Genomic DNA, 25,315 nt, shown 5'->3' with positions numbered 1-25,315 from the left:
TTCTTCCTTCGGCAGGCTCGGTATAGCCAGAGGAGGAGGGGCCCTCTTCCTGTGCCCGTCACGTGACATCGACGGAAGCAAGATCTCGCCCACTATTGTAGAGAGGCTATTTAAGAGGCTCCGAAATGTACTTTTGATCACTTCATGCTCTTCTCATTTTCTTTCATCTACCTTTGAATAAACCGTGGAAGTTTCGCACTAGAAAATCTTCTCGCCCTTGCTTGGTCGCCATGGTCTACCGGATGCCTGCAGCCCGCCGACAACGCCACGCTACCCAATAAGTAACGTCGGTCGAGCTTCGATAGGCAGGCGCCGCTACTACTCGGCAGCAGTACGATACGCTACCCTGGAGTACGCAACAGCTTCCATAGCCATTGTAAATATTGTAGAATAAACTGTTTTTCTCTCTCCTACTCCTGGCCTTACTCATTCCTGTGACTGGGAGGATCCTAGGCTTCAATGCTATCTTGAGCCGCCACAATTGACACCACCATTTACAGTGAAGGAAGGTGCACATGACAGTTTATTTTACCCTAAAGGATCCCGGCTGGGGTATTACATAAGTTGAGAACATGATCTAAGAAGAGCACTATCTCACTAATTTATATAATCACAACAATGCATAAAAGGAATTCCAAAGTAGAATTACAATGGGTTAAAATCTGTATCAAGAAATATATTTCGTTAATGAAGCAAACAGGAATGCGATAACAATATCTTCAATTATGAAAACAAATAGAAGTACAGCAGTTCATGCGAACAACAAGGAAAGAAAAATCATACATGTAAACAAAAAAATTCATATGGGAACGCTCCATTCTCAGAGTGTGTAGTGAAACTCTCGAACTATTAAAGGATTACATTCAGTGACAATTGATTCTGGTGGTACATCCTATTATGCTATAGTATTGGACAAAAATTATGTAGTTGAAGACATTCCACTAGCCTGGAGACCATGCTACATACTATTAATGCAAGGTGTGCTAACAAAGCACTAATAACGAGCACAGAGAGCTACCTAAAGTAAAATGCAGAAATTATGCTATTAAAAGGTACAAACACAGGCAGTAACACAAACAAAATGACCACTGGTCAGAGTGAGCAAGTAACACTTTTTTTACATTCTCAAGAAATATTGCTTTTCTTAAAGCCTCCAATAATCAGCACACCGAGGAAGCAATGTTCACCATCAACAACCTTGTATGTGCACGCTTGTGGAAAACACAAAACAGCCTTCTCAAGTGCTGGCGTCAATAGAACCATAACCGCAGCCATCACTACAGCTGCCACGAAATATGGCAACAATCTTGCCTACCAGAACTGCAGACATGCATGCATGGCCCTGAAGGTACATTTTACGGGGCCTCCTACATTCTACACAACTACTCTAGCACCAACTAGCAGTTCCTACAGTAACCCTTCATCATACAAGAACTCATGCATACTATCAAGAAGCTCGCAAGCAAGACCACAGCAGTTTGGAACTGCGCCACCAACGAAATACGAGGGCAAATGAGAACGTCTTCACGGCTTTTTGAGAATTCACAACACCACAACCTCACACTGACTCAAAGCGAGACAGCTTTCCCTATACGTGGGCTGCATTTCCCGGTGGATTTTGAGGGGCATTCGTTTCTTGCTCTATAGAAAATGAACTGCATTTTGTTGCTTGTACACCTTGGACATAAGCACAACCACTATACTCAACAAATGACAGCAGATCCGTGCCAGTCCAAGGAAGGTTCACAGCTGAGAATGGCAACAGTACAGTACAGTACAGCAAAATTCCGCCCTTACCTATATGGTAGGCCATTCAAAGTCGTCAGCGACCATCACGCGTTGTGTTGGCTAGCTAACTTAAAGGACCCTTCAGGATGGCTGGCGAGGTGGAGCCTCAGACTGCAAGAATATGACGTCACGGTAATCTACAAGTCTGGATGAGAACACTCAGACGCCGACTGCCTATCACGCGCCCCCATCGATCCCCCGCCGGAAGACGACGAGGATGACGATGCCTTCCTCGGAATAATAAGCGCAGAAGACTTCACTAAACAGCAACGAGCAGACCCGGAGCTAAAAGGCCTCGTCGAGTATTTGGAAGGGAACACTGACGTAGTACCTAGGGCATTTAAGCGCGGATTGTCTTCGTTCATATTACAGAACAACCTGCTCGTAAAGAAGAACTTCTCACCAGTCCGCGCCAGCTACCTTCTTGTTGTTCCGTCAGCGCTGCGTTCAGAAGTACTGTACCCCCTACATGACGATCCAACCGCTGGGCACCTCGGATTCTCCCGAACGCTGTCGAGGATACAGGAAAGGTATTACTGGCCGCGTCTGACCACCGACGTCGCCCCTTACGTCAAGACATTCCGAGACAGTCAGCGACGCAAGACACCACCGACAAGGCGAGCAGGATTACTACAGCTGATCAAACCTCCTTGCCGACTATTTCAGCAGATCGGGATGGATTTGTTGGGACCGTTTCAGGCGTCAACATCCGGAAATAAATGGATCGTCATGGCGACGGACTATCTCACCCGCTTCGCTGAAACTAAAGCTCTACCGAAAGGCAGCGCAGCCGAAGTGGAGAAATTTTTCGTCGAGAACATCGTGCTGCGACATGGTGCCCCAGAAGTCCTCGTCACCGACAGAGGAACAGCGTTTACAGCAGAGCTTACCCAAGCAATTCTGCAGTACAGCCATACAAGCCACAGGAGGACGACTGCCTACCACCCGCAGATGAATGGTCTCACGGAGCGCCCGAACAAGACCCTCGCTGACATGCTAGCAATGTACGTCGACATCGAGCACAAGACGTGGGACGCGGTCCTGCCGTACGTAACCTTTGCTTACAACACGGCGGTGCAAGAAACAACACAGATCACGCCGTTCAAGCTAGTTTACGACAGGAACCCGATGACGACGCTCTACGCCATGCTGCTGCACGTCACCGACGAAAAAAATCTTGACGTCGCGACCTATCTCCATCGCGCCGAAGAAGCCCGACAGCTCGCCCGTCTACGGATCAAGAACCAACAGCGTACCGACAGCCGACACTACAACCTCCGACGCTTCGTCGAGTACCAGCCCGGTGACCGTGGTCGGGTTTGGACCCCTATACGCCGACGAGGACTGAGCGAGAAGCTTTGGCGTCGCTATTTCGGACCGTACAAGATCATCCGACGTAGTGGCGCACTGGACTATGAGGTCGTGCCAGACGGCATTTCGCTATCACAGCGGCACCACTCACGACCTGAAATAGTCCACGAGCGACTCAAGCCGTACTACCAGCGTTAATGAACTTTGGGACTTCGCGTAACTGACCTTTGGACTTTGTTTCTTTTCGTTGTTTTGTTACTTTTGTTTAATAAGTGTCCTTTTGTGTTTCGCTCTCTTATATTTGTAGCATCGGGACGATGCTTTTTAAGAGGGGGTAATGACACGTGTACTTTATCTTTATCGGGCGACCACTTCTCACCGCCTAACAAATGTTATTGCATAGCGCAGGACGCGCCTGCATGTAAAAGAAGTTTCTGGAATGTTATCGATGGTTCCATCCGCTGTCTTTCCCCGCAACTTGTGTAATCTGATTGCATGTATGCGCGACGCGAATAGTGTAGAACTTTGTGGAAGACACGCGGGTCCCAGCGGTTACTCTGGTAGATTCGACGACTGATCTATAAAAGCCGACGCGCTTGACCTGCTGATCAGATTTTCGACGATCGCCGAGTGTGTTCGCCACTACCGTTGTTCTTTGAGTATAGCCTGCTTTTGAGGGCACAAGTTCGCCCAATAAGACGCCACTTTCTGAATCACAGTTTGGCTGCCTTCTTCACCATCACTACTACGTGACAATATGTTGACTTCGCATTTACAGCCGTAATTTGGGTTAAAAAAAATAGGGGCGAAAATTTTCTCATTTGTACTTCGAAATCATTACAACTTCATCCAGATAATAATTGACCTCTACAAGCTATCACTCACCATCTTTTATCAGTGGGGGTCTTAAATTGCAGAGGAAGCACCACACCCTAAACACTTGCTCCGCAATGTCAATCATGCTAATCGGAAACGGTTTGCTTAATATTTGGAATGTTTTTATGCATCCTATCGCGCGTTCAACATGAACTCTTGCACATGCGATGCGACGTGTACGCTCAACAGCTTCAGGCCTCATCTGGGACTCATGTTGCTCGCGGAATGGAGGTCGGAAAACCGTGATTCCTGGTGGCAAATAAGGAAATGTAAACCGCTTATCTACCATTATTGCGTCTCCCGCATCCATACGATCCAAAAGCCCCCTGCAATGAAGCATAGTCTTATCAGACACCGATCCTCCCCAAAGACGTGACACATATGCAATATACCCATCCGGTCTACAGCCCAAAAGCACCTTATAAGTATTGTAATGTTTATAAGTCGAAAATATTTGCCGCTGTGCACTGAGTGATGAGGGCCGTTGTATACGAACTTCCGTTGCATCTAGCGCCAACCTAGTATTTTCGAAACCTCGAAAACATCCTGGTAGGTGTGGCGCTATCATTTCTCTCGTCGGCATTTGCATTCTTGCTTGCAACTCGAGCTCAAGGAAATTAACCCAGGTAGCAAAAATGCGGCTGACATGGCTTGCGGACATTAAAAAGTTGCGAGCAACCTCTTCTCCAGGCATGCCAGTTTTTAACCGCACAAGCACCATGAAGAACTCTACTTCGAGTTCATGTTCCCTGGGCCGGCCAGGGACTTTGCTTTTAATCTTCCTTTCTGACCCCCAGTAGGACATTTTGCTGGCTCGGGGCTCAAACTATTCGAAGAGGCTTCGAAAAACACCATAATTAGGCAGTCCCGTATAGAAGGCGCACTTCTTGGCTGAAAGCCTAATTGTATTTAAAGTGAGTATTCTTGAATTGGCTTCATCAAGCTTCATCTCAAGCCACATATTTCTTCTTTCTAAAGAAGCAATTTTTTGGTGCAGCAATGCTGTTTCTCTCTGTGCGTCAGTGCTCATCAAAGCGCTTGAGTAGCTGGTGCTTGCCTGGGAACCTACGATAATGGCATAGAAAGAGATAAAACTACTTAAGTGATGTAAGCAATCAATTGACAAAAGCCAGCTTTGCTAGTAAATTTCCACAGGGTGACAACAGCCACGTTACAATAACTTTTAACCAGTTGTGCAGTCCAATGAATGATGCTGAAGTAGGGTTTGGGTACAAGCTAGTTGGTATTCCATTGTTAACATCCCTTAGAGAGACCGAAAGAATGACGAAGGCAAGCGCTGTTTCCAATGTAATACCAACTATTCCGTACCCAAATCCCGCTTCAGTATAGTTCGTCGGGCATCAACGGCACTTGTTTTAGTCATTGTTTCGGTCCCTCTGTCTATGTACGCGATGTGATGTACGGAAGTGATGTTTGCAATTAACAACGTTGACTAATCCCAAGGCTAAAACCATTGTTTACTATGAACACAACACTTGACATGCAATTTTCGGATAGTATTATTACATTTCGTGACACAAGCTTTCAAGGCAGATGTAAGCTACAGAGAAGGATGTGAAGCACCTAGAAAGTTGATCAAATCATGCACTGAACGTTAAAATGAGTAAAACTTCACAGCTGCGAAGTTTTACTTCAAAGAAAGGCACGATGATAGTGAAGGCATAGCCTTATGATTAAATTACTGCAGTCACTTACCACTCACTGATGTTTGTAATGTCACAGTAGCTGTGTCTTCTCCAGCGAGATTCATTTGCATGTCACCTAAGAAGAAATAGCCCAATTTAGGTCATTCATATTGTTGTGCTGATGATATTCAATTTTTCTTATAAAAAACCAAAACTGTCTGCCTTGTCCTGGAATCTGCATTATTACATACTTTGACTGCTGCCCGTGTACCATGCATTTCGTGCATGTTAAAGAACACCAGATGGTCAAAATTAATTCAGTCCCATACTACGGTGTGCCTCATAGTCATATTGTGATTCTAACGTAAAATCTCAGAATTTTTTAAACATGACTGCTCAACAAAGGACTTCCATTGGTTGCGGTTGATTTTAATTGTATTATAAAATAAAACTGTGCTTCACCACATTGTATTTCTGTTTCCTTCATATTTCCCAAAATTTGCCTGTATATTTTTACAAGAACTGCTAGCTGAGTGGTGCGAAGGTAAATGACTTTTACAGCACCATTATATTTTCCTCTTAGCTGCAAGTTGGAACAAAAACAATCACACTCGACTCAACCATCAATAAAACAACCTTCAATACCAATCAGATGAGAAGAAATTCAGCTGTGCATTCAGCTGACAGCCTTATTACTAAAAGGCACCCCATTAGCCTAACCATATATGCTTTGGAATAATTTCCCTGATATAGAATAGCCAGGCTTAATACTTGCAGCCTCTTACTTTTCCACAAATGACAAAATACTTTGTTTCACAGATTTCCATACGAGTAAGCACCCTATAAATACCATGGCAAGCATGGCGAGCTACAAGCCGGCCGCCTTACCTTCACCACTTCCTAGTGGTTTCGGTTCAGGCGTGTTCTCCGTGGGCCCAGCTGCACTACCAGAGGGTTGAATGGGCACCTCAGCTTCTGAAAATAAATACAGAAGTCTCACTAAAATGAAGGAACAGAATCTGCTGTATGCATGCACAGCCAACCATACTAGTGACCACTTTTTTATTAACTATTTCTATCAGCTTGGAGCAACTTCACCCAAGTTAACATTCTGTACCATTAAGTTAGCCATGGCATGGTACACATTGTACCTTAATGATATACAGCACTACACCTTTATCCCTCAAAGAGTGACACATTACATACATAAGCGACGTCTCTACGTACCTACATACAGTGAATAATACACTTATTAGGACACTCAAGGTTGTTGTTCCATAGAAACTTCCCATTTTTATGTATTAAACATAGTCAATGAGGCATGCTCACCCTGAATGACTGCAAGAGGCTGGGCGTTCCCTGGTACAGTGCCGGGGTCCACTCCGCTGCTCTCAGAAGCTATAGCAGCAGCCCCTACAGATGTCAAGCACAAACCTATCAATGCAAAGCTTAACATATTGTAAGAGCGAGATGAAATAAAATTTCTTACGTCAGATGAATCAATAAATGTCTAAAAAAGGTGAGCAATAAAGCGACTACTTCAGAGGAAGAATAATGTAAATGCCTGGTGTGCGTACAAATCTGCTGTGCACCTGAGGCACGAAGTTTTAGTTCAGGGACTTCCCGCCCAACACTCGCTTGCAATCCGGCGTTGCGGAAGCAGATCACGGCAAAATAAAACCTCCAGGGCACCAACCTGCGGCCAGCTCGACCGGTCGTTGAAAAACGCAGCTCTGCGTAGCGCAGCTTTACTGTAGCGGCGATGAATAACCTGCTCGAATGCCCTATTATTTGCTAAGTGGCGTTCGGCATCACTTTCTCCTGTTAGTACGGCTTACTTTCGAATCACACATACGCATGCACACACACGACAGCGATGCGAGGTGTGGCGAAAGCAAATGAGGAAACTTACGTTTGCTCTCCCACTTTTGCGCGGCACGGTTGTGCCGCCGAACATCGGCGTCGCTGCCAGCTCTCCTGTATGTGAACAGGCTAGGCACGTAGTCGGGATAAGTAGCGGATTTCGACGGCCGGCCTGCATTTATAGACGCAATAAGTACGTAAAAGTCAAACAATAAAGGCTTTATCACACTTACCTGTGATGAAATGCGCGCCACAGATCTTCGAATGCGCCGTTGGCTGCCACGGCGTGCCGTCCGGGTTCAACTGCTTTACCGCTGCCGTCCACAAACTTCTCCTATCCGCACTAACTTTCGCGGATGGAAATCTAAAGAAATTACTGTTTCCCTTTCCATAGTAGTACCTCCTGCAGCCGAAAGCGACGCAGTTAGCCGGCATGCCGCGCTCGCAGCCTCGTGGGGCACGTAACACTGACTTCTGACACTGCGACCACTACGACGCTACCGAGGGCTGCCCGAGCTGCGCCGTTTGTTTTCCAACCAAGAAGATGGGGCTCATGACGCGCCGCCCCGGCCGGATTTGGCGCATGCGCAGTCGTACTTCTGCAAGTGGTCATTGATGACCTGCATGTCCGGATTCGATTCCCAGTAGGGGCTAGATTTTCTGAGCTAATTTTACGCGGTCGTGGTATCGAGGTCAGATAGACCGAGCGAAGTGTGGTAGTGTAGCCAAAAATGCGCTGTCGCTTTGATTACAAATTTGGAAGAAACACTACAAATGGAGCCGTAGATTACACGTGTATAACTCTCAAAAGGCCTTGTAACATTTATTTATGTTCACGCCTGAGAACACAGTGGAATGAGTGACACATTTCTACGGAAAAACTTTTGATAGGACCTAATAATAAAAAAGGCATAAAAAGCCCAATGTTTACGTTCTCCACTCCCTCTAACCTGAACGTTCTCTCTCAGCTGAGTTAAATGGCGACAGCAATACCATGCCTATTGCTCCTTGATTGCTTTTTTCCTTCGGTATGGTAACCCTGGTAAGTTGGCGTGTAACAAAATTGCCCGACAGTCCCAAACGCACCCGCCGTGGTGGCTTAGCGGCTATCACGTTGCGCTGCTAAGTGCGAGGTTGCGTGTTAGTTTGCCAGCCGCGGCGGCCGCATTTTGATGGGGACGAACTGCTAGAAAACTCGAGTATTTAGATTTAGGTGCACGTTAAAGAAGAACAATCGCAGGTGGTCAAAATGAATTCGGAGTGCCTCACTAAGGCACGTACGTCATCAACAAATTGTGGGTTTGGTATGTCATATTATTTTAGTTTTTGTAAAGCCTGGCAGCGCGTTAGTGGTGACAGGATGGGCGGGAAGCGTTACCAGTCACTGCTTACCTGTTTGCTCAAGGCTGGAGTGCACACGTGTGCGTGAACTCTTGTTCACGGATAACTAAGTGTCGTGAACAATTGCCCAATGGCTGTTGTTTGTGAGCTGGGGCCTCCGGCTACGCCGCCACTGACGGCGGCGATGGAGAGGTGGTCTTGAAAGTGGGCCAGCGATCATTACGCGAGGTTGTGGGCTCGCTGCTGCGTTCATTTGGTCTGCGTGTTAACGGCAGCATTGCGTACAGAACACGATTGTTTTCTCACGATGTTGAAAAGTGTTGTTGCGCCTTTTAGAGCGCAGCTCTTAGGCGCCCGTCCCTGCGGCGAGCATCGGCGTCCTCGACGTAACCGACAGAACGAACACAGCGAAGGATGAAAGAGCGAACGCGGAGCGCAGCGGGTGATAAAAGGCGGCGATAGCGACGACAGCGCGACGACGGAAGCGGACGAGGAGGGTGCAGCAGAACCACGAAACGGAAAGTGGAAAAAGAGGCTATGGCGAAAGGATGGCAAGAAAAGCGTAGTCCCACGCAAGACGGGTTCTGCGGCGACGATGGCTACGATGGTGCCAGGGTAACGCGCGTCGTCTGTTCACCGATATGACACCACCGATACCATATATGGAAACAAGGCTCTGTCTGAACGGAGGCCTGTCTGCGGCGGCTGCTGTGAATCGCGCTCACGCGTCACCCTCGCTATCTCCCGATTATCGAGGCAGTCGCGCCACACTTCGCTCGTTTGCAACGTGCAGCACGAGACAGATTGTCTGCGCCCGCCAATATACCGCGAAATTAAAACACGCCTAGAGCTACGCTCAAATTTAGCATTAGGGAATATTGTAATCACCGATTAATTTTTTAATTTTTCTACTATGTTGGTGCCGTGGAGAGGAGAAGTCTGTGGCAGCAGGTGCTGCAGAAGGGGTCCCCTTTCGCCCGCTTTGCTCCGTAAGGGCGCGCTCATGACGTGGCCTCGCAGGCAACGGGAACTTGGTTGCCGTTTCGCTCCTAGAGATGACAGACGCCCAGTTTTTCGCTCAATAGGCCATTTGACGCTTCGTATCCAAAATACAACCCAGCACCCATCGTGCTGCGTAGGTGCCCCGTATCGTGCTCGTGGAAGTGCCGTCATCTCGATTGGCCGAGCGCATGGGTCCGGTGACGTCGGCTGGCCACAGGTCATTGGCCTTTTGCGACGGACTGCTGGAGCACAACTGGACCCGCCTGTATGCCTGCGATCCGCACGGGTTCGAAGGTGAGCCTGCCTGCACTCACGTCTTTGATGCACGGAGGCGTTCATCCACAAGTGCAGAGGGACATGTGGCTGGGCGAGTTGGTGCTCACCTAATAACACAACTTAACGAAAACTTTAATATACCTTAATGAACGTTCTGTGTGTCTGTTTGTGGATGTGGCCTTGGGCTACTATAATACATTATATCATGCGGATGTGCTTTAGGATCATGGCGCCTCTATATATGGTGTGCTAGTACCGAAGCATCCTTAACACATAGAGACAGACTGCAGGGCAAAGGTAGGATTGTGAGTGGGACACAAAGCTGGTCGTCTCCTTGTCCGGCCGACAGCACTCTTTGTACTACATACTGCACTGTCCACTTGAGAGGAAAGTTTACCTAGAGGTCAACTCTGATTCCTATGTTCAAGTCCATGTGAAACGCAGAAATTCTCTCACTGGAAAAGCGCTGTACAGGTTTCCATGAAATTTATTTGTTTGAAATTAAGGTACGTCATACCAACTGCCAGAAGCAAAATTTTCAACCAAGGCCTCAGATTTTCAAAGTGCTTAACTGCGCAACGTGAAAAAAAAAGGTATAGCATAAAGCTTGCAAATGAATAACTGATTACTAATAACAGATATCGCAGTTTTGTAAACTGCATCTGTTAAAGCATCTTAATAAGAGAAATGGGATATACAATATGTCTTAAGGAAAACTGCTGCAATGTTAAAGAGGATATTGCTAACTTCTACTCGCAAATAAGTTGCGTATAGCAGTGAGGTGTATAAAACATTAATTTGCAACATGAAAATAATTTTTAATCAAGTGTTTGCGCAAGGAAACTATTATTCGAAATTTCACCATCTTATTTGTTCCATTGATTACCTGCGATGACAAAAAAAAGCATAAATGGTGTTTCACCGGGTTGTTTCGTAACAGAGCGGAATTCCTACTATAATCTAGACGAGATATAAGTATTGAAATATTCAATAAATAGTTTATAACATAAAAATGGCTATATGGCATAATGAACCAATAAGTATCTTCAGCTGGGTTAGTTGAACAGGCGAGCATTACATGCAAAAAAAAAAAATTGAAATGCTTTAATCATGGTTATGTAGTGATGAGTGTTTGCACTGGCCAAAACAAATATAGCAAAGAATGGAACAAGGACGAAGGCAGACGAAACGCAAACTATCAACTCTTTGTTTTTGTAAGAGAACACGCTAATATAGAAAGTACGAAAAAGAAAGAAAAGGAAGTGGGGGGGCACACTCATACGTCGTTTGACACAACGCGATGGCCAGAACCACAGAGTTCAATTGCACCCATTTCGTCCTGCCAACTCATTTTCGGCTTCTGTGAGCATGATAGAGGAAGCGCTTACACACCGGTTTCCTTCTTTTTGGATAGCGAGAACCTCCCACAGTTCTCTTTCAGTTTTGTTTTTCCTTTTCCGATAACTGGTATTATCTAGCAGAGGCGAGCTTTTGCCGTCCCGTTGCTAGACGCTGTTATGAGCTAACACATGTGCTTATGTTCCCTTATTCTGTCATTTAGAAAGCGTCCTGTCTGACCGATGAACCCTATTCTGCATGTGAGTAGAATGTCATATGCCACACAACTCTTGCACTCGACGTATTTGGTCTGACAGGGTTTCTTTCTTTTTTTTTTGCGTGGGCTCTGCCTTCATTTCTTTGCACGTACCTTTTAATTTATGTGGCGCTGAGAAACGTTCTTTCACGTTGTGACGTAGGGCTGTCTTCTTTAGCACGTATGGCAGTCCGTGCATGCACGGCAAAATGCTTGGTCTGACGCGGTTTTTTTCTTTTTTTTTGCGCGGGTTGTGTATTCACTTCATTGCACATGCCTTTTAATTTATGCGGGGCTGAGAAAATCACTTCCACGTTGGGACGCCAGGCTGTCTTCTTTGCACGTATGACAGTCCGTGCAAGTAAAGAAAAATGTTTGGTCTGACAAGGCTTCTTTCTTTCCCTTTTTCTGTTCTATTTTCGTGCTTTTTACTGTTTGCCTTGATTTCCGGCAGCATTTGTTCGCATTCATATCTTGAACGTGATCGTCCTACGTCACTGACGGACTGGTTTTCTAGTTGTGTAGGCGTAGAAGTGCTTACGCATTTAAAACGTAAAGAGGATGTGAAGCTATCGCAATCCAAAAAGAGACCAGAGTGTGAGCTCTTCCTCTATCACGTCTGCAGAAGCCGAAATCAAATTTGCAAACGCAATGGGTGCAATTCAGATCTGTCGTTTTGGCTATCGCATTGTCCCCTGGCCTATCAGTGCCCCCCTCCCTCTTTTTTTTACTTTGCATATTAACGTGTTCCTCAACAAAAATAGAATGTTTCCCGGCCACGGCGGCCGCATGTCGATGGGATGAGAACCCCAGGTAATCCAAATTTCCGGAGTCCCTCACTGCTGCATACTTCATAACCAGATCGTGGTTTTGACACGTGAAAGCTCATAATTAAAGAAAAAATAAAATAAAAAGTTGGTAGCTAGCGCTTCGTCGGTTGGTGTCCTTGCTCGTTTTCTTGTTATATTTTTTGTCAGTGTAAAACTGAACGCACCATGATCATGAATGTACACCAACTAGCCCCTTTCATTACTTTACCTAATAAAATACATTGTTTTCCAATTAATAATACATTCCTAATTTTCCAAGGAGCTAATTATTTTTGGGTGCATGTCATGAATAATGAATTGAATCAAGCGAGTTCTTAAGGAACATATACTTGGAGTTTACGAACGAGTACTGGATTCAAGCTAAGCATAATTACAGCAAAGTGCCGTGTTGTTCAAATGCGTTGTGAACAAACCGACCTTCTAAGCACTGTAGGACAAGTTCAACTGAAACTCCTGTTCCTTTCGCCGCACGCTTTTGGAACAGCAAATAAAACATAGACTCACAGGAAGATAGTGATTTCAAATTAACAAAAGTGGTCCAAGTAGAGATTCCGTAGGGGTAAACGTTCCGGCGAAGGTCTTCGTCAGGCCGCCCATGAAGACAAGTCGTAGCGTTGGCTCCAAAGTCATCTTTTCTTGAACCACTGTCGACCACTTCGTCGAGAATAATAATGCGACCGAAGGGGCTTGAGTTTTGCCAGTCAGAACCACACGAAGGGAAACGAAAGTCGGTGAGAATATAACTTGCCGTAGATGGGCACCGAACCCACCCGCGCGAAGTTATCTTTTTGTCCCCTTTAATTTCCCGTTAAGCTATAATTTTTGCATTTCAATCAAACATAACAATCAAACTTCCCTGCGCATTCAGCGGCTTCATTTTCTTGCATGTTACTTCGTGTGCTTGCTGATAATTTTAGAATGCATATCTTGAAACTGATACCAGCCTAAGATAAACGCTTTCCAAGAGTTATAGAAGTTATGTCGTGAGTGTTATGACCCATACTTTGCTGCAAAACCTGCGAAAATGTACATTTCAGGAACCCAGACGCAAAAGAGGCGGGTATTAGGAGGTGGAACAGGTCCGACGGGGCAATACATAGATGGCACCAACCTCATCAGCAGCATCTGGTAAGAATTCAGCCGCTGTAATGAAACCGAATTACCAGAAGTAAATGTGTTTTCATTCCGGTTTCAATTGAGTCTGCCATGCACATCTCAAGAATTGGCTGCTTGCTTGTACTAGATGTTCCGCTGGAGAACCTGGGATGCTGAGGGTGATAGGACGCATTAATTGAGAAAGACATGCGAAAACAAAACAACGCCCGCGAATATGATCATAGACAGTGAACCTGTTTACACTCTAAGGGGTCCTGAAGGGCACAAATTGGTCTATAATTCCCACTCTTGCGTCTGTGAGGGCGAAAGGGTGCGAGAGTATTATTGACCATCCAGAGGCGTAAACCATGACTAATTATCGCCTCTGAATGGTGATCCATGGTATGCGCTTGAAGCCCTTAAACCTAAATTCGGCATGTTCATTCGGTTTCGACATTGATTTGGTATAGTTCATCGCAGGTAAGGAAAAAGCCGAGAATAAAATAGTTGTCAATGACTCTACCGAATGAAGACATTAGAAAAGAAACAAGTTCACTTGAACCTTGTTACAGTAATACCGGATATAACGAAATAAGGGATATAACGAAATAATTGCAATTAGCCCTCAAAATCTCCATAGAGATCCATGTATTGTAAACCTCGATGTAACGAAGTGAAATTGCTCTTCCATTAGATATAGTGAACTAGATTCATCTCCAACAGCAAAAATAGCCCCCGTTGCGAACCGATCATATCGCTTGCCACCGGGTTTTGCATTCGTTCTGCGCGGCAGTTCAAAATCCCCGCGTCGTATACGCCGTCGAGGAGCGCTGGTCTTTGTCACCGCCGCGCGTAGTCGCGCACAGAGGCAGCATTTCTTTCTTATCTTTTCGCTCCTCTATCTCACTGCGGCAGGTACCCTGGTGAAGGTTGGCTCACCACCCGCTTTCTAAAATCGCAACTCTGAGGCTACGCCTAACTGCGCCGCGCCACATATCGATGATGGTAAAGTGTACTCGAAGGGGTTAGTGCGTTCTGGGGCGGCACGCGCCATGCATTGCCGTGAGGCAGCAAGTGTGGGTAGGTCCGGCACTAGCATGCCAGCCAGCGCAAGAGACAGCAGCGCCGCCGCCAACATCCATCCATCCGTCACTCGTTCCTGCTGTTAGTCGTCCTGGTTGTACGCCGCTAGCGCGTACGTCGAAGTTTGTGTTGTTTGTGTTCTTTTTTTCGTAGTTTATGTAGTCCAGAATACGCATTGCTTAAAATAAAGGCTTCACTTTCCCGGAGGTATTCCAGTTTGAATTATAGCAGCGGTTGCCACCGCAAGATAAAGAGCTGAATGCCGCTAATTATTTACTAATTATTGAATTAATTTAGATAATTAGGTACCTTTATGTAGTTTAATAGCTTTTGATATAGTTCGATAAATTGAAATGTATCACTATTAACTTAGTAAATAAGTACATAAATAGAATATTTGTACCTTTAGCTAGCATTACTGATATCGCCTAAATAAGTGATAATTATGTAAGTAATCCGTTTGTAATTAATGACTTTTGCTGTATGTAAGAGTTTGTTGATCCTGTGACATTTAGAAATGAAGTAGCCAGTCTGTTTACATAATACTCATGTATTGTTTGAGCGATATCCGCATACGAAGGAGAAGGTTTTCGTTCATACATTTTTTTCACGTGTGAGGCGTAATTGTAAGAGTTGAATGTGCATTTCCAGAGTTGTTCTCTGTGCATTTCCAAGAAGTTCTCTAACGGATCCTCAGCCGCGATCCGTTAGAGAACTTCTTCGGCGTTGTCAGACAATCATGTGAATCAAATGATCATGCGAACGCAGTTCCTAATATTTTAAGACCGCTTGACATTTTATAACCCCGCACTAGCAGTCAGCTCTGGGAATGAAGAGCTTGACGAAGAAATGAGCCCGGTTATTGAGCCTTGTGATGGCTCCACACGAGAAGCCAGAGTTGATGATTTGGACAATGCCGTCGAAATAGCTAGGGACGTGTTAGCGCTAACGTGTTAGCAAGTAAAAAAAAAGCAGATTGTTAAGCGCGATGTATGCTAATCGTCGTAGCGCATCGGAAGTGGTGCATGATGCGACAGCCCATGCTCTGGTGGCGTAATCTCGTGGCTTTCGGCGTCAGGTGCGCAAACCGCGATTCGCCCCTGAACAGTGTCGCATATTATAGTGCACTATAATGATTATGCTTGAACGCGGCGTGCTAAAGACTAACTTCTCTATCTCACTGCGGTGCGCCGCGCTGCGCTGACGCAGCTAGGCGTGCGCTCCGAGAGTGCGCGAAACCGGCACGAGCCGGCCAAGCCAAGGCGGCGCGCTGCCTCAGTGGAGTCGCAGGTCCACGAGAAAGCGGCGTATCAGATAGTTTCGCTTTCAACGGCCTAACGCGTCCGCGTTTACGGCCGCGGTGTTGGCGCTGTGTCAAGCTCTGTCGGCCATACACTTCGACGGGTTTCACAATATGGGCGAGCCAAGTTGAAAGCGGAAGCGAAAGACCGTCACATCGGAACATGATGCTATCATAACGGCTGCCGCGTAAGGTGCTAAAAAGTCGCATGTTGCAGAGGACAGAGAGTGTCTTGCTGTTATTTTACTGCATTTTCATCGCTTACGCCACGGCGCAGCGGTTCTGCGGGGCACAGATCAACAGACTTCCTTGCATGTTGAAAGTTGTTCATACCGTTGCACGCACACTGCGGTAAATTGCAATGGGTTGTATAGCAAACTAGTGGATAAAATGAAGTAATTTCGGCTTCCCCTTCAACTTCATTATAGCGAGGTTAAAGTGTATACTCATGGTCCAATAAGCCTTCGATTGGGGCTAGTCGGTAGGATAACATTTCGTTTATGGCGCTGTGCTGTTCACACAAAGGACAAAACAAATGGAACGGGCACACACCCAGGCGCAAAAATTCAACTGTTCGTTGTTTGCTAGCGCACGTCAAATATATACAAGCTAGAGTGACGGAAAGTAATACCAAACATGAAATCAAAGATGGAAATAAAAATCATTTAGGCACTTCTGATTTCACATTGACAATTATTTCTTCATCGAATGCTCGCCCGTGGATTTGAAAGTTGTTTCTCCCAGCACCACATAAGTTGTACCAACATGGTCTCCCGAGTCATTGTGTAACATTAAGTATGCTTTCGAGGTACCACGTGCTTTTTTAGAGCTGCAGCGAGCCAAACCCTTCGTTTAGTTGAATACTGGCGCGCAGCCGCATCGGGTGCCGTGTGTCACCGAATTCCCTCGACTGGATCATTTCTGCTGCATACTGTAATCTCTTAACCTGACATTAAGACAGTGGCTTTTCCTGTCCCATGTATTTCTTTATTGGGATTATTACTTATGATGTTATTATGATTTATCATTGAATATGTTTTTTTCCGTCTCTGTGAACAGTACAGTGCAGTAAAAAGTACAATAGTCACCGTTCCAGTTGCTTCGGCTGTTCACCAGGTTTACAGTGAGAAGGGCCTTTCCCTTCTTCGCTCTCTAAAACTTGATAAACTCTCGAAATGATCAGGTAAAATTTTACCTGCTTGGCACAAGGACACACGTTCGGTTCCTAGCCTCTGCAGTCTCTTAACAATTAAACTGGAGTGGAACACAATCATTCTTGTGTGTTGCTTTTTTAGTGCAATTTAAAGGACGATGGAACTAACTCAAGCACCTGCGCAATGGTTTACTACGAAGCGCCGACGTTATCTTAGAACCTAAAAGGAGAAGAAGGCAGAATCTATAAGTCATTGTGGGAGGGCACGGGTGACCTAGATTTTGACCACAATTTTTAAGTTGTAAATTCCACCACGCTTCAAAGTTCTTCGGTACCTGCCTTAGAACGTTCGGCACATGTACTCTACTATCATCGTCCAGGCCGTGGGCGTCAGCAGTGGCTGAGGCACTGTGGAGCCCTAAGAAGCAAACGGATTTGCTTGGCGTCGAAGGCAGGCTGGCGCAAATGCGTTGCCTCATGCTCAAGTAAGTATGCTCATAGTGCCCTCAATAACGCTTCCGAATCAACAAAAAAAAAATTGCGTGGTCTGAGTGAGACTTCGGAGCCTGGTATGGCTACTCTTAGCAACGTACGTAGCTAAACGCAATTGCGCTGAAAAGTGAAGCATACTTGCGGATGTCGTAACACATCGCCGAGTAAAGTTTTCTAATTCGCGCTCGAAATTCTTTAGAAGAACAGAACAAGACAAAAAAAAAAAAGAAATGCCCGGAACTATGCGTGCCTTTAGAATTTCAAAGGAATAGTCTTTGTTCTTGGGAAACAATTTTGGCGAATGTTTGTTAGCAAATTTCCAGTGCCTTACGTGTTCGTGTGCCTCATATCGACAATTAAGTCCATTCCCCTTTGTTGAAGAAAAAAGAAAGAAGAAAAGGAATACAAAAAAGCAAGTTGGTAGCAGACCGACGGACAAATATATTCGACATGTTACCCCAAGGGAAACGCGGAAGGTTGAATGGCATAACACGCTAATAGATAGGCTGGAGGTTGTAAAACCTGTGTTAAGATGAGATTATGTATGTATGTATGTATGTATGTATGTATGTATGTATGTATGTATGTATGTATGTATGTATGTATGTATGTATGTATGTATGTATGTATGTATGTATGTATGTATGTATGTATGTATGTATGTGTGTATGTATGTATGTATGTGTATGTATGTATGTGTAGGTATGAGGTTGTAAAATCTGTGTTAAGATGAGATTATATTGTATGTATGTATGTATGTATGTATGTATGTATGCATGTATGTATGTATGTATGTATGTATGTATGTATGTATGTATGTATGTATGTATGTATGAGTATGTGTGAGTGTGAATGTGAAAGATGTGAGATAAGAAGCAGAAAGAGGAAAAATAGAGGCAGGGTACAGAGAAATATGGCCAGGCATTCCTGTTGCTGTTTCATCGGAGGCATCTTCCACCTTTGCTGGCTTTATTGGAAGAAGCGGTAAAAAAACTGGAAAAAGAAATAGTGAGCAAAAAGAACGGCAATCACTTCAGCATACGCTAAAGAGGATGAAGGCGAATGCCTGCCTGCTCACGAGGCATTAATTAAATTAACTGGCATTCTAATTCGAAAGCGTTGTTACTTCCTATTACTTGTTTTCTTCCACCAAAGGTCATAGGTTCGCGTGCCTTAATTAACTCTATTTTAATGAAGTGGGCCTTAACTAATTTCGCCTTAACAGCAAAAGTTGTGGGTTCGACTCCAATGAAAGGTCGTGGGTTCGCGTGCCTTAACTCTATCTTAATCCATTGTGCCTTGATTACCTTCGCCTCAATTGACACCAAAAGTCATGGGTTCGACTCCCATCAAACTGATGCCATTGAATATTGGCGCCATAACGCTGGACGGTCCATTTTTCGATAACGCCAGACAACGGATTTTTTTACTTATGAGCCACTTACCGCTTTCGCCTTAAAAAGGTGTAGTGTGGTTGAGATAAGCAGGTTATGGTACGCTAAAGAGTACTCGAAGGGTAAGAATAGCAGTGAAAGGTTAGAGAAGAAATAGTATGGATTAATCGAAATAATTACGCCCTCTTTTGTTCATTTTACAGAAGATTCTTGTAATAGACCGATGTAATATCTCTGTTGATGTTGCTATTTAAGGGAGTAGATATATTTGACGTTAGCGGACACTTGTCATACTGGTGTGAGATATCACGACACCGAATGCCACAGGCGCATAAATTAGTTGTTGAAAGCCGTAAGCCATGAAAATAGAAGAGGGCTGTGAGCCATGAGTAATTGAATTAGTAGTTTCCTTTGTGGGCAAAAAGGTGGAATGGAGTGGATGTTTCGTACTCTTTCAAAAGTTCCGTTTACGAATTCTCCCTTGTCGAGGCCGCACACTACTGAGCGTTTGATGAAGTGCGTGTACCTGAACTTACAGATGTGAATGATGCCGATAGCGTATGAGATATCTTGGTAAATGCAGCAGCCGAAACGGCAGCATCATTGGCCTAATTTTTAACCCACTCTTATGCCCTGATATTATTTGCGTAGTTTGTCATAGGCGGAATCGAACTAGCTTATTTTATAAATATCTGGATTTACCGTATCATAAGAAGCCAACAAACACTTACACCAAGGACAACATAGGTGAAATTACTTGTGCTTAAGAATTGAAATAAAGAAACGATAAAAAATGGAAATGAAAGTGAATAAAAATCAACTTGCCGCAGGTCGGATATGATCCCCACATGCGCTGGGATCGTTCCCCACCTGCGGAAAGTGTTTTTTTTTTTTTGCATGTTGTCCTTGATGTCAGTGTTTGTTGGCTTCTTATGATACGACTAATAAATATAGGCCCCTCGGTTAACCCCCTTTCTTCTGAATTTACCGTAGGTTTGATACTGCATCGAGTAGCGGTAAACAGTCGGTATAAACATGTGGTGGACTTTGGTGGTGCGGCTTTCCCCGACTTTCATTTACGCTATTTGCTGGCGTCTGAAAAATCCGAAAGCTTACCATGCTGAGCGGATAACGATATGCAAGAGTTAATGTGCATGCGGTGATAGGTGTCGATGACAAATAGGTGGACAGGAACAACACGCAGACGATGTCTAACCGACCAACGTCCTGGTGTAAAAGAGTTCGAAGTCCCATAGGTACCAATGAGTCGAATTTAGCTTGAGTCTTTGGTACCAGTGTTGCATGTATTTTGTCTTGTGATTGTCCTAGCTATACTTCGTGACAGAACCACCGAATATGCTCGTGAATATTAGTGCTGAGCGCTCGCGATAAGCTGGGACTGTCCTCACTCGACCAGCGCCACCTTCGACCAAAGCGCGCGTTCAAATCCGGGTCTTATTTCACTCTGCTGTGACGCCCTCACTCAAGCCAAGCGGCGGCGGCCAAACCTCCTCCATAGTCCACCCTTGCTTGCTCCCTTAGACTGGCCGGGATGTCAGCGCTAACACAAGCTAACCCCAGTGCTCCTATGATTCTTGCTGTTCCCCACTGCTTTTCCTTCTTTGTCCCATCGCCGCAGTAGACCGAGGTCACACAAGTGCTCCAATGTCGGGGGAAGTAGGCAAAGGAAGTCATCGTTCGAATGCGTTACTTGCTGGATTGCAACAGCGCATCAGAATTGAACGCATGTAAAATAAATGACGCAAAAGCCACGTCTACTGAAACTGGGAAACTAGAGATAGTTTGATGCTTTGGTGTCTGTCGACAAATACTACAATAATGATACAATGGTGCTAGTAATAACATTTATTTATATATTTATACTGCACCTTACAACCAGGTAAATATACAGGACAAAGTAAAGAGCTGTGTAATAAATTAGTGCTAACGGCAAACGGCAAGAACTAGCCAACAGTAATGCAAACCCAACTAAGGAAGATAAAAGCAACACTTTCGCCAAAATAACCGTTGTACTGTTAATTTCTCGAGCTTTTAGAGCCAAGCCTATGTAGTTAAAAGTATGGGGTGTAAAACTCTGTTAATGCAGGCGAGTTAATATCGTCTGCAAAATACAAAATACATGCACGAATTGAATAGATTTGAGCAGTTAAGTTCACCGTGCTGGTGAAAAAAATTCTGTAAGTGTTTAAAACCGTACGTCTTTTTTTTTTTTGCAATGTGCTAATTGAGGAGTCGAGTACCTAAGGTGGCCAACGTGAGATGTCGGGGAGAAAAACTATTGATAGGAGATTTTGCATGCGCTCGCATAGAATGTCATTGCGGCGAGAAAAATGTACGACTTTGGTTCATCAAATTTTTTTTTCTCTCTCACGTTTCCAGGAGGAGATTTGCTGCGCAACCTGTGGGGCCCGGATACTGCCCATGCGACGTTCTATTCTAAAAGAAAAGGAAATATGCAATATCAGTGGTGAACAAACTAGTTTGAGCAAAATAAATAATGCGACTTGTGCTGCAGCTTCCTTTCTTTTTTACTGTTTGTCACATGCTGAGACAATGAAAAGCATACCAGTTCTTTTACCACGGTTCTTTTACTACAGTGGTGGAATTTGAGCATAAATTTTAGCATGCATGGCAGGAGCACTTTCAGGCCAAAATAGGGGGGTCATGACGGCTGAGCTTTGGAGGGGTGCGTGACATTGTCTCGCGTTCTGCTGGACCATTTAATGCTGCTGCAATCAAAACTCTACACATCGCGTGCTGCTAATGATATAAATATCCGCGAAACCATTAGGCCAACGCCACCTTGTAGGCATCGCATAGGTAGTCCTGGTTGAGAAAGATACAGGAATAAAATATTTTGACGAGGATATGACAACAGTTTGGTGTTTATAAAAACGAATTCATCTACAATAAACGCCAGTGCAACGAAATTGCCTGTACCATGAATGATTCCGCGTGCCCCTGCCGAATTCTTATCTTTCTTGTGTGTTGTCAGGTCTTCCACAGCGAAGACTACGAGTTTGCCTGTGCAACGAAATGATTTAGGCGTCCCAAACGGCTAACGTGTTGCTTTGCAAAGAATCGCCCGCCGTGGTTGCTTAGTGGCTTTGGTGTTCCAGGAGATCGCGGGATCAAAGCGTGGCTTCGGCGGCAGCATTTCGATGGAAGCGAATTGAAAAAGCACCCGTGTACTTAGATTTAAGTCCACGTTAAAGAAAGCGATTGCCATTTGTTGGGCGTGTTGGTAAACTGAAAGCATATTTAGCGCCAGCAAGCAAGGACGGAAGGGAGACGACACCACAATGCGCATTGTGGTGTCGTGGTTTTGGCACGTAAATCCCCATAATTTAATTAATTTTAAATTCTTTACAAGGAATGAATAAGGCGGCGCCTTCCGCAGCCTCGACTGAGCTGCGCTCAGTCATAGAGTTCGCGATGTACTTCATGAGCGCGGCGACTGTTTTGGTCGTACTGCACATCTGCAAAAGGGGGTAAGGTAGGGTGCATGAGCCATCTTGGTTTTAGCTTTATATCTCAACAAATGTTCTATATATTAGCGTGAAATTCTGCACGCTCAATAGGAATAGCGTTGGCCTTAATTTGTGTATTTTTTTCACTGCAAAACGTTTTATTTTTTTTTGTAGTTGAGAACCAAATTTTAAGCTATGATGGAAAATAAAATGTACCTTTTCTCAGATACAAAAAACAGCATGACCGTGAAATCTTGCACAATAATTCCGTATAATAGTGCGTTTAACTGGAACCTTTAAAGAATGCTTTCCCGCATTCACGTCACAAGAAAAAAAATATTGCCGTCACATGTCTCGTACCATGGAGGGTCTTTCTAATAGTCGTTTATTTAACTATAACTGAGTGATTTTTTCAAACATTTAAGTTCAGATTACTTACAAGGGATGCGAGTATAATCTGGGAGAATTTCGGCGTAATCGGCTGTATAGTTTTCCAGAAAAGGTAGATCAAGTTCCGAAAATTTTGAAAAAAACTGATTTTGAGAAAAACGCATTTTTATGTTTGCACCTGCACTACAACAGTTCAACATGCACCAGCAGAGTACACACACTTTCTGGCTTTTTTGGTGTCTTCTCCAAAGCCTTTCTTCATGTTTCTCTTTTTTCTGCGATGCTCCTTGCTTTCCGATGAGTTTCGGAACTCAGCCCTTTCAACACGCTCCTGATCAAGCCGGTTCAGACCGACTGTACAGAACACACCAGGCGTGATGCCAAGTCTTTCCAAAACAGCGATTCGTGCTTGATTGCCGTCGTTGTAGTACGCCACAGCATCGCAAGTGGCAAGTTTCAACGTGTCAGTGCCAACAAATGTTGTTTTCGGACAGCGGTACCAAATCAGCTGATTCATTGACTCGTTGGTGTTTTGTGTCCTTCCGTGGAGACACTATGGAGACGATAAAGCCTGGAACACTGGCTTGACTGCTTCCAGAACAGCAGTTGACAGGCTGTTTTTGTGGCAATATGCCCCAGTATTACCTTCACTGAGGGCACGGTTGTACCCACACCATGATGACGCTCCTTTGGGGCACACTCCATGGTTGGGCTCTTCGTCAGTGGATAACTTATGCAAATAGATTGCCCACACGGCCTTTCCCATGCTTTCTAAGCTATCATTGTTCTCACGAATGGCCTTGCCGTAGTAAAATTGTAGGGAGTCAATGTTCTTCTCTGTGAGACGGCCTCTCCCAGATAGAGGAAGTCTAGTGGAAGTCTATCTGACAGCTTCTTACCTTTCAAACTGCTCTTCAGGTTTCTAAGCCTGGTTCCCATACGCTTTTGGACATGGCCGACACACTCGTGCGTTTCAATGTCTTTGCAATATGGTTTTGCTTCATTCACAGCAAAGTATGCCTTGCTGCCCTGTCACCAATATATTTGGTGTACATCACTCCATGTTTTTCAACACACTGCGCAAAAATCTTCACAGCACCCGCAGCTTCCATACCTCTAGACGGTCCAATGTGTGTTAGCAGAACAGATAGCAGAACTTAGTCTCCACTTTGAAATCTAGCACCTTGCCTGTGTCAGCTGAAATGAGTGTGACGACACCGTGCAGGTACGAATGCCCTCTCTTCATCCAGGTTCCATCCACAGTAGCAGCGATTTCTTGTGGTTCGGAACTGCCATGCATGTCAGCCTTCACCTTGTCAACGGCCCGGGGGATGCTTCGTGAAGCAACTGTCGCTGTTGCATGAAGTAGGCGCGCAGTGTACGGCGCAAATTTCGTAGGCGGCGGAGGCATGTTCATAACAGCGCATATCACACGGCCAGCCAGCAGTCCTTTTCCACATGTCCGTAGCGCAAACACAAACCGTTCATTTACCTCAAACAAGCCTCTTTGTGATCGCTTAGATGTCTTAAATGAGCTCGTCGCACAGCATTCATCGCAACAGACATTCATGGTGCACGCCAGTTCACTCCTCTCATCAATTTGTTCGTTTAGCTGAAGCTCACATTTCCCGTATTTCTTGCACAATGCCGACTCCCGTAGAAAGTCTCGAAGGATCTCAATGTCAACGAAACGAAATCCTGAAGCGGTAGCCTCTTCCACGCTGAATGTTTCACAGGGCGCACTCACCCATACTTTTGAAAAACTAGTACTTCGACGCGCCGGCTCTTCGTTCGTTTCTTTCCTTGTAAATTGGTTGCCGCGAAACTTCCTCTTCCTCGTCCACTTCCCAGCCGTTCTTACCATAATGAGGCAAAATACCCGGCAATACAACGTCAAATAACACGCGTGGAAGGTGCCCACAACAAAAAACAACCAGTAGGCTTCGATTCGCTATAAGAGCATCCCTGGTGGACAAATTTGCAACCGCAACTTATAAAGAATGCCAAAAAGTGAATATATATAGTTAACAGATCTAACCATATTTTTTTTTTATAAAAATTACGTAAACACTGAAAAAATGACGGAAAACAACATGTAAACAAACCCTCGCGTCTGTCACTTTTAAATACCAGGAGGCGCGGTTATTGGCGCCACATTTAAATGGCTTAGAGCGCTCGCCGCTGCACTGTTTTGGTCCCCACAGTGTGTGTTATTTTTTATTGGTGAAATCAAAAAATCAGTTTTTTTGGTCGATTTACCCTACTACACTAACTCGTACTCCGGTTGCTGAAACACAGCAGCGGGTGTCACGGCTGACCAAACGTCGAGGCTGTCAATGAAGTGAGTAGCTCAGCACCGATGACCGACGATGTCGTCGAAGCGAATAAAG

General features: G+C 44.9%; 2 protein-coding genes and 1 pseudogene across 2 annotated transcripts in view; 1 reads left to right on the top strand and 2 right to left on the bottom strand.

The window, feature by feature from the left end:
* Nucleotides 1–21,589, top strand: part of LOC126523641 (beta-hexosaminidase subunit beta-like) — a 71,227-nt gene extending 49,638 nt beyond the window's left edge. Inside the window, exons 12-15 of the mRNA XM_055066726.2 lie at nt 9,965–10,121; nt 13,565–13,655; nt 17,539–17,643; nt 21,445–21,589. Coding sequence (XP_054922701.1) covers nt 9,965–10,121; nt 13,565–13,655; nt 17,539–17,643; nt 21,445–21,505 — 414 coding nt within the window. The 3' untranslated portion in view covers nt 21,506–21,589. The remainder of the gene's footprint in view (nt 1–9,964; nt 10,122–13,564; nt 13,656–17,538; nt 17,644–21,444) is intronic.
* Nucleotides 3,977–4,699, bottom strand: LOC140218891 (uncharacterized). The gene has a single exon (XM_072288597.1). The coding sequence runs from the start codon at nt 4,694–4,696 to the stop codon at nt 3,977–3,979; it is 720 nt and encodes a 239-aa protein (XP_072144698.1). The 5' UTR covers nt 4,697–4,699.
* Nucleotides 21,590–23,118: 1,529 nt separating the features above from the next.
* Nucleotides 23,119–24,336, bottom strand: LOC140219115 (uncharacterized; annotated as a pseudogene).
* Between the last annotated feature and the right edge of the window lie 979 nt (nt 24,337–25,315).

This window comes from Dermacentor andersoni, chromosome 6 (assembly GCF_023375885.2).
Source record: "Dermacentor andersoni chromosome 6, qqDerAnde1_hic_scaffold, whole genome shotgun sequence".
Classification (NCBI taxonomy): domain Eukaryota; kingdom Metazoa; phylum Arthropoda; class Arachnida; order Ixodida; family Ixodidae; genus Dermacentor; species Dermacentor andersoni.
The sequence above is the reverse complement of the archived record's forward strand: the minus strand, read 5'-3'. Positions and strand labels throughout refer to the sequence as shown.

Excerpts from the sequence above, each read along its gene's own strand:
- LOC140218891 (XM_072288597.1), bottom strand. The coding sequence starts at position 4,696 with ATGGTGCTTGTGCGGTTAAAAACTGGCATGCCTGGAGAAGAGGTTGCT.